Raw genomic sequence first — 9927 nt, 5'->3', positions numbered from 1 at the left:
AAGTGATCACAAGAGTTATGGAAGGAAAAAACAAATGCTAAAGCATTCATTTGAAGCTCCAAATAGCCAATGAGAAGAGATAAAAGCTTAAATTTAGTTGATGTTTGATACATGTTGCTTGTTTTTTTCCTTTTTAAAATATAGAAAATTATAATTTTGAAAGTATTTTTAAAAACATAAAGTAAAGCTTTGAAGGAATCATTTATAAAGGTCCATTCGAGGAAGACTCTGAAGGAATTATTGGGAGCACATGGCATGTTTTTACTTTTAAAGGCTGCGGACCCAAACTGCATGAAATGTATGTGGATGAGACTTTGGAAGGGAGAGGCACATATGGAGTGGCCGAGTTTGATTCCAATAAGGCTGCCTCTTAATGTTTTGATGCTGATTTTGAAATGTGGATAAGATTTTGGAAGGGAGAGGCACATATGGAGTGACTGAGTTTGATTCCAATAAGGGTGCCTCTTAATGTTTTGATGCTGATTTTGAAATGTGGATGAGACTTTGGAAGGAAGAGGCACAAATGGAGTGGCCGAGTTTGATTCCAATAAGGCTGCCTCTTAATGTTTTGATGCTAATTTTGAAATGTGGATAAGATTTTGGAAGGGAGAGGCACATATGGAGTGGCCGAGTTTGATTCCAATAAGGGTGGCTCTTAATGTTTTGATGTTGATTTTGAAATGTGGATGAGACTTTGGAAGGGAGAGGCACATATGGAGTGGCCGAGTTTGATTCCAATAAGGGTGGCTCTTAATGTTTTGATGCTGATTTTGAAATGTGGATGAGACTTTGGAAGGGAGAGGCACAAATGGAGTGGCCGAGTTTGATTCCAATAAGGGTGCCTCTTAATGTTTTGATGCTGATTTTGAAATGTGGATAAGATTTTGGAAGGGAGAGGCACATATGGAGTGGCCGAGTTTGATTCCAATAAGGCTGCCTCTTAATGTTTTGATGCTGATTTTGAAATGTGGATGAGACTTTGGAAGGGAGAGGCACATATGGAGTGGCCGAGTTTGATTTCGATAAGGGCGGCTCTGAATGCTTTGATGTTAGGTTTTGACAATGACTTCGATGATGGCTTTTCATTGGAAGGTTGGGTATGTTTGGTTTTCAAAAAAATTGAGGGAAAGAAAATATAAAAAAAAAATTAAAAATAAAAACTCCAAATTCCTTTTTCAAATATAGCTTAATGAACAATATTCAAGTCATTAGCATACACTATAATAACTGTGAATTCAATTTTTGACTTCCTTATGGAAACACATGGACCAAATGGGTTATTTGCTAAGGTTGTTGTACTATGTGTTTGAATTGGTCCAACTATATAAAAATTCTTGCAGTTTAATTGATAAAACCTTCCCATCTGATGTTTTAACTTTGAAAATTATAATTTTGAAAGTATTTTTAAAAACATAAAGTAAAGCTTTGAAGAAATCATTTATAAAGGTGCAGGGCATTCGAGGAAGACTTTGAAGGAATCATCGGGAGCACTGCATGAAATTATTGATGTCCTTTTGACAACCTGGCATGATACCCCTCAGTCCTAATCAAAGGGCCCAGTTTGAATTATTGAACCCATACCATTTTCTAAATTTGCAAAGATGATTTCTGATCATCTCATTTATCTTGTTTAGCATTGCAGTGAGCAGTCATCAACAACTTCAACACCATGGCTGAATCGTTTTTGTTTAGCATCGCAGACAACGTTCTGGGGAAGATCGGCTCTGTCACTCTCCAAGAAATTGGCTTAGCATGGGGCGTCAAGACTGAACTGCAAAAGCTGGAAGCCACCTTAACCGCTATCAAATCCGTCCTCCTGGATGCTGAGGAGAAGCAGTGGAAGGATCGACAGCTACGTGATTGGTTGGGAAAGCTCAAACATGTGTGCTATGATGTGGAAGATGTGCTCGATGAATTTCGGTACCAAGCTTTGCAGCGCCAAGTGGTGAGTCATGGCAGCCTTAAAACAAAGGTACTTTGCTTCTTTTCATCTTCAAATCCGCTTCCATTTAGCTTTAAAATGGGCCATAGAATCAAGGAGGTGAGGGAGAGGTTGGATGGCATTGCAGCAGATAGGGCTCGATTCAATCTACAGACTTGTATGGAGAGGGCTCCTATGGTGTACAGGGAGACCACCCACTCATTTGTGCATGCTTCCGATGTTATCGGAAGAGATAAGGATAAAGAAAAAGTTTTAGAGCTTTTGATGAATTCAAGTGATGATGATGAGAGTATTTCAGTCATTCCCATAGTTGGTCTTGGAGGTCTTGGAAAGACTACTCTTGCTAAACTAGTGTATAATGATCAGTGGGTAGTTGGGCATTTTAAGAAAAGAATATGGGTTTGTGTCTCCAATGACTTTGATATGAAAAAGGTGATTATAGATATTATTAAATCAATCAAAACTACTGTGGAAGGGGGGAGTGGTCTTGGTTTGCCAAACCACAATGATTTGAATATGGAGCAAGCACAAACTCTTCTTCGTAGGACTTTAGGAAATGAAAAAATTTTTCTTGTCTTGGATGATATGTGGAATGAGGACCGCCAAAAATGGATTGAACTCAGAACTTTTTTAATGAATGGTGCAAAGGGCAATAAAATTGTTGTAACAACGCGGGGTCATCCGGTGGCTTCGATCATGGGCACTGTTCAAGCATATATTTTAGAGGGTCTTCCCCATGACTATTGTCTGTCTGTGTTTCTAAAATGGGCATTTAATGAAGGGCAAGAGAAACAACATCCAAACCTTGTAAAAATTGGGGACGACATTGTAAAGAAGTGTAATGGAGTTCCTTTGGCGGCAAGGACTTTGGGGAGCCTACTTTTCTCAAAATTTGAGCAAAGGGATTGGTTATATGTGAGAAATAATGACATATGGAAATTAGAACAAAAGGAAGGTGATATTTTACCTGCTTTAAGGTTGAGTTATGAACAATTGCCCTCTTACTTAAAATGTTGCTTTGCATACTGCTCAATTTTTCCCAAGGATGAAGTGCTTAATAATTTAAGTTTGGTTTGCATGTGGAGTGCACAAGGGCTCATTGAACCATCCAAAAAGAAGCAAGAGTTGGACGACATCGGAAACAGATATATTAAAGAAATGTTATCGAGATCCTTCTTTCAAGACTTTAAGATCATCAATTGTATTTTACATTTAAAATGCATGATCTGATTCATGATCTTGCATCATTCATATCACAAACTGAGTGCACTGTCATAGATTGTGTAAGCCCAACTGTCTCTAGAATGGTTCGCCATGTGTCATTTAGTTATGATTTGGATGAGAAAGAAATCTTAAGTGTTGTTGGTGAGCTAAATGACATTCGTACAATTTATTTCCCCTTTGTGTTGGAGACATCACGTGGCGAACCATTTCTTAAAGCTTGCATCTCAAAGTTCAAATGCATTAAGATGCTAGATTTAGCGGGTTCGAACTTTGACACATTGCCAAATTCTATCAGTAATCTAAAGCATCTCAGACTTCTCAACCTTAGTGACAATAAGAGGATAAAGAAACTTCCAAATTCAGTATGCAAGTTGTTTCATCTGCAAACGTTGTCGCTTTACAAATGTGAGGGATTCAAGAATCTGCCCAAGGAGTTTGGGAACCTCATCAGTTTGAGGCATTTATGGATCACCACGAAATAGAGGGCTTTGACAGGGATAGGATGCCTGGAATCTCTTCGTATTTTAAGGATTTTCGAATGTGAAAATCTAGAATTTCTGCTTCAAGGGACGCAAAGCCTCACTAGCCTTCAATCATTGTCTATGCGCGGTTGTAGGAGTTTGGAGACTTTGGCACCTAGCATGAAACAACTGCCCTCGTTAAAGCATCTCTTGATTAGCGATTGCGAAAGGCTCAATTCACTGGATGGAAATGGGGAAGACCACATTCCAAGGCTCGAGAATCTACGGTATTTGTTGCTTTCAAAATTACCAAAGTTGGAGGCATTGCCAGAGTGGATGCGCAACCTCACATCCCTTGACAAATTTGTGATTAAAGGATGCCCTCAATTGACTGAAAGATGCAAGAAAACAACAGGGGAGGATTGGCATAAAATCTCTCATGTCTTAGAGATATATATTGATGGCATCAAAACACCAGAAAATTAAGCAAGGTATAAAAATATCTCATGCACAACCTTTAACTAATTAATATATCTTAATTCTTTATAGTGTCTTGACAATTCCCTAATTCCTGTTTCAGGAGATCCACTCAGAGTGATGATGAAGCCTAACATGGATTTGAGCAAGACACATTCTTTTTTCCTTTTTTACTTTTTGCCTTTCAAGTAAAAGCAGTTTATTCATTTATGTAATTTCATCAATTGGGGGAGTGTTATTGAACGAAAGTCTGGAATCTATTTATTTTCCGTAAATATAAAGCTTAAGCCACTTCTTTTCAATATTTTACTTGGTATCAGTTTGTTTTGAATTGATGGAAGTGGACTTGTTCAGCCCAAAGAAATGTGGTGATTGATTTTTTATTTTCTTTTCTACTTAAGGTGGTTTTGAAAGCCTAAGACTTGGCTTCATTGTTCCACAGTCATAACCTCAAAAGGCATAAGTAAAATCTTTATGTGTCTAATTTCGATAATTATAAAAAAAAACTGAGCAAATTTAAAGCCTTTGAGTTTGGAAAGTGTTACACGCATGCTTTCATTTTCCTTGAGCAATCAGTTATTTTTATTATTTATTAGTTTTTGGGTCATGACTTGCAACCCCTGACTTATTAGATGCATACGTTTCTCCTATTATGCATCTCATTTAGTACTTTCAAAAATCAAAAGTGAAAAATAAAAAATAAAAATCATCAAAGTTAAAAAAATAAAAAATAAAAAATCTTCTTTCTTTATATTACATAATTATGCAATATCTTTGTTTTTTTATTTACAAGAGAAAAAATTAATATTTATAAAAAATTATTTATGTTTTCTGTTTTTATAAATACTAAAACAAAATTTGTATCCAAATGATATCTCAATTATTTATTTTTTTATATTTTTAACCTATACTAAATTCATTAAAATTTGATTAATTATTTATGTATAATTTTAATATAATTATTTAATTATAGTTTTCACAAGTCCATGTGCAAAGTCAACAAGAATGGAAGATCAATTGTGACAGTTTGTGCAATAGTGGGTTCAAAAGAATCCCCCAAACTGCATTTCGTGCCTGTTTTTAATCCCATTTTCAAAATTAAAAAAAAAAAAAAAAATTTAGTCTACAGGGTAATTTCACAAAACATTAAATGTAGGGGGTTGGTAGTTGGTAAGGAAGGTAAATTGGCACGTGATTGAAGAAAGGAGAATTGTGTTTTGGGCTAGCTCGCCCCAAAAATTAACATTTGGTCCATATAACTTTCATAATTGATGAAAAGAATATAAAATGTTAAAAGACTAATATATACTTCAAATTTCTATATATTATTGTGGACCCCGTATTTTGGCTCATGCGTTTCCCACTCGATGGCGAGCTCGATTTTGATTTAGAAAAATTATGATTTATTAATTAAGAAAATGACTTAGAGTCGCCACTTATTTTTGTTTTATTTTTAAAGGGTAAACAAAATAAGAAAGAAAACCCTAAGTATGACTCCTTATTTGGAAAAGGTGGTCTATGAAAAACCGGATCGGCTTTGGGGGTCAGGTTACTTATCAGGAAGGTACGGTAAAGACCGTAGCACCCCTTTAAGTCCTTATGACGGGTCTCTACTAATAAGATGAGCAAACATGACAATTGATTAATCGAGTATGGATACCAAAGGAATGTCACTCAAAACAAAATAACTGAATGAACAAGAGAGGCAAAGAATGTACCTGAGTGATGAAGTGATGAACCGGTTTACTTCAAGGGAAACAAATGTTAGCAATCAAACATAGAATAATCGCATGCATGTCATAGAGTTGAATAGAGTAAATCAATCATGTATAGTAATCAAATAAATAAATCAATCAATCAATCAATCATGAAATCACATATGTCGAGCCCCCACCAAAACCCAATTTGTTTTGCATGAATTAATATCACAGATTCCATTACTCTGGAACTATGCAAAATTCATTCATGCTTATTAAAATCAAGAGGAGTAGAAGATTGTTTGAAAACCATAGTGGAATTAAAACTATTTGAGAGAAAATTGGATTTTTGAAATTTATTTGAAAAATTGGAGTCTCGAAAATTACTTGAAAATCGGAGTTTTGAAAATTAAATTTAAGAATTGGATATTAAATTTACAAGAAATTTGATTTTGGAAATTAAATTTGAAAGAAATTGGAGTTTTAGAAATTAAATTTGAAAGAAATTGGAGTTTTAGAAATTAAATTTGAAAGAAATTGGAATTTCAAAAATTATTTGAAAATTAGAATTGTGGAAGTTGGGAATTAAATTTGAAAATTGGAATTTGGAAGAGTTAATTAAAGATGGAATTTAAAATAATAATAATAATAATAATAATAATTAAAAATAATTAAAGTCTAGGAAGTCAAAGTTTTGAAAATTAAATTTTTAAAAATGATAGTTTCGAAAATTTAAATTAAATTTGGAGCTTTGAAAAATTAAATTAAAACTAGAGTTTTGAAAAATTATCTTAACATCAAAATTTTAAAAATTAAATTTTTAGGCATCAAAAGTTAAAGAAAAAAGAAGAAAAAAAATAAGAAAACAATAAAACAAAAAACATATAGCCTTAAAATGGCCCAACGTGTACAGACTGCATATCTTTGAATGAATAAACAAATAAAAAAACACCACAAAATGCTAATGTTGCAGGCTTCCACTTTAGCTCATTTATTCTTTTTGCTTGACATTTGACATTAAAGCAATTAAAAGACCAACAATGCATCCATCCAATATTATCCTAATGGCTGGACTGCAACTCATCTTCCCACAAACCAAATACTAGTGGCAGAAATTGAAGTAACACTAACCTTACCAGCCAGCCTTCATCACCCCGCATCCTTTGAACCTGCACAAACAGAAAAACACAATATGTAAGGCCAAGTTTGCACTATAGCTTTTACCATCTCTACTATTCTTCATAAATTGATGCAAAGCCTCTCCACCGTAGCCGTTTTGGGCATATCCAGCAATGATAGCTACCTATGAGATGGAATCACGCTAAGGCATAACTGCACATAGCTTGACACCATTGCTGTCCAGGTGAAGATGTCCTAAACTGGAGACTCCTCAAACAATCCTGATTTTCACTCATGAAATCTCCATCCGAAAAGCTCCCTCTCTGCTCACCCTTAGAAAATATCTTCCTCTCTCCGTTTTGTTTTTTTTTTTTTTTTACTCTCAACCCGAACCGTCCAGATTTTTCTCTATCCCCAACCTCCGAAAAAAATCTCTCGCCAATAGACAGCCCCTCCTTCATCCAGCTTCAGGTTTTTTTCCGCGCCCCCCCTCTGAAAAATCATCCACCCGAATATGAAGACCCCCTCCCCCCAACCTTTACCTGCTCTCTATTTTCTTGTTCGGAAAAAGGTCCCGTCTCAACCACCAGCATGGGAAGTTGGTGGTCCTTTGCCATGTGTCCCATGCGGCTTGCTCTTCCGGAAACCGGCCCCTACTCCAAAAATGAAAATCAGCCAGCTCTCGGGTAGCCCAAAAAGGGGTCTACAAATATGCCCCTCTTCGATAGAGTTCGCGGGTGTAATGAAATATGAACACTAGAGTGAAAAGAAAGTGTGAATAGTAAGTGAAATGAAGTGAACTCTACCGAAGAACTAAGAGACTCCCAATGAAACACAGACTCAAAAGGCTAACAGATGAACATAAAGGCTCTAATCCTAAGAGGAAAGGATGTCCTAAAATGCCTCTGAAGCCACACTAAGGACCCAGACTCCCTCTAAGACGTCTCCAAAAGTGACTTGAAGATCAATCGCAAAAATGAGTAATGGTTGAACCACCCTGAAGTACAAGAAAGAAATGCGTCCAAAGGAGACTCCCTATGTGAACTACATGAGAATGCCAAGTGTAGGATGCCTAACAACATGACTGAAATACGTGTCGTGATCTCAAAAGATTGTGTCATGTGTAGTGGAAAGGAAATCCAGAAGAGCAATGACGAACAAGCAGTAAGCTCTAGGTAACCGAGTGGGGAGAATGACTCTGAACAACCAAAATGGAGGAATAATGGTGACTCAGAATACAAAGAAGACTCAACTATGCAGGAGTGACTTAGAGATGAACAAGACTCAACTCAATCCAGCAAAACAATGACCGATCGATATAGGTGCGGTCCCGAAACTCTAATTGAGCTCGAACTGACAAGATGATGACCAATTGATATGGGTGCGGTCCCGACTCAAACTTAAACATACAAGATGATAAGAAGATGGCCGATCGATATAGGTGCGGCCCCGAAAACTTGAACTAACACGAAAAATGACCGATTAATATAGGTGCGGTCCTGACTCAAACTGAACACGAAAAGTGATAGGAACATGGCCGATCGATATAGGTGCGGCCCCGAAAACTCGAACTAACACGGAAAATGATCGATTGATATAGGTGCGGTCCCGACTCAAACTGAACACAAAAAGTGATAGGAACATGACCGATCGATATAGGTGCAGCCCCGACTCAAGCTGAACACGAAAAGTGAAAACTCGAACTAACGCAGAAAATGACCGATCGATATAGGTGCGGTCCCTACTCAAACTAAACGAAAATGACATGAAGATGACTGATCAATATAGGTGCGGTCCCAGACTCTAACTCAAACTAACAAGATGATGACCGATCGATATAGGTGTGGTCCTAGAAACTGAAATAACATGACAAGGAGATGGCCGATCGATATAGGTACGACCCTAGACTCTAACTCAAACTGACAAGATGATGACCGATCGATATAGGTGCGACCCTAGACTCTGACTGATAAGACAATGACCGATCGCTATAGGTGAGGTCTCGACTCAAAAACTCAAACTGACAAGATGATGACTGATCGATACAGGTGCGGTCCCAGACTCTAACTCAAACTGATAAGATGATGACCGATCGGTCCTAGACTCTAACTCAAACTGACAAGATGATGACCGATCGATATAGGTGCGGTCCCGACTCAAACTAAACGAAAATGATATGAAGATGACCGATCGATATAGGTGCGGCCCTTAACTCTGACTGATAAGACAATGACCGATCGATATAGGTGCGGTCCCGACTCAAACTCAACTCGAACTAATAAGATGATGACCGATTGATATAGGTGCGGTCCCGACTCAAACTCAAACAGACAAGATGATAAGAAGATGGCTGATCGATATAGGTGCAGCTCTGAAAACTCAAACTAACACGGAAAATGACCGATCAATATAGGTGCGGTCCCGACTCAAACTCAAACAGACAAGATGATAAGAAGATAGCCGATCAATATAGGTGCAGCCCCAAAAACTCAAACTAACACGGAAAATGACCGATCAATATAGGTGCAGTCCCGACTCAAACTGAACTCAAACTGACAAGATGATGACCGATTGATATAGGTGCGGTCTCGAATCAAACTCAAACAGACAAGATGATAAGAAGATGGCTGATTGATATAGGTGCGGCCCTGAAAACTCAAACTAATAGGGAAAATGACCGATCGATATAGGTGCTGTCCCGACTCAAACTGAACTCGAACTGACAAGATGATGACTGATTGATATAGGTGCGGCCCCGAAAACTCAAACTAACACGGAAAATGACCAATCGATATAGGTGCGGCCCTGACTCAAACTGAACTCGAATTGACAAGATGATGATCGATTGATATAGGTGCGGCCCCGAAAACTCAAACTAACATGGAAAAGGACCGATCGATATAGGTGCGGTCCTGACTCAAATTGAACTCAAACTGACAAGATGATGAATGACCTGATCAAGTGGCCCAAAACCAATGGATAACCCATATAATGATGCAAGCAAACC

The 9927-nt window shown here is 37.3% G+C and overlaps 1 protein-coding gene across 2 annotated transcripts; it reads left to right on the top strand.

Moving 5' to 3' along the window:
- Positions 1-1476: 1476 nt before the first annotated feature.
- LOC100853262 (putative disease resistance protein RGA1) lies at positions 1477-4408 on the top strand. 2 transcript variants are annotated; one of them, XR_009464463.1, is made up of 2 exons: positions 1477-4118; positions 4208-4408. XR_009464463.1 is itself a non-coding variant. In XM_003634921.4 (2 exons), exons 1-2 carry the CDS (start codon positions 1670-1672, stop codon positions 4223-4225), a joined length of 321 nt encoding a protein of 106 aa, XP_003634969.1. In that variant the 5' UTR covers positions 1602-1669; the 3' UTR covers positions 4226-4408. The 2 variants fall into 2 exon arrangements, 1 of the variants encoding a protein (XP_003634969.1); XM_003634921.4 differs by having other exon boundaries at positions 1602-1972.
- Positions 4409-9927: the final 5519 nt, after the last annotated feature.

The sequence above is a fragment of the Vitis vinifera genome, chromosome 16, assembly GCF_030704535.1.
Source record: "Vitis vinifera cultivar Pinot Noir 40024 chromosome 16, ASM3070453v1".
Taxonomy (NCBI): domain Eukaryota; kingdom Viridiplantae; phylum Streptophyta; class Magnoliopsida; order Vitales; family Vitaceae; genus Vitis; species Vitis vinifera.
Note: the sequence above shows the minus strand (reverse complement) of the source record. Positions and strands in the feature narration are given on the sequence as shown.

Bases quoted from the DNA above. Each gene is read 5' to 3' on its own strand.
- LOC100853262 (XM_003634921.4), top strand. From the start codon at position 1,670: ATGGCTGAATCGTTTTTGTTTAGCATCGCAGACAACGTTCTGGGGAAG.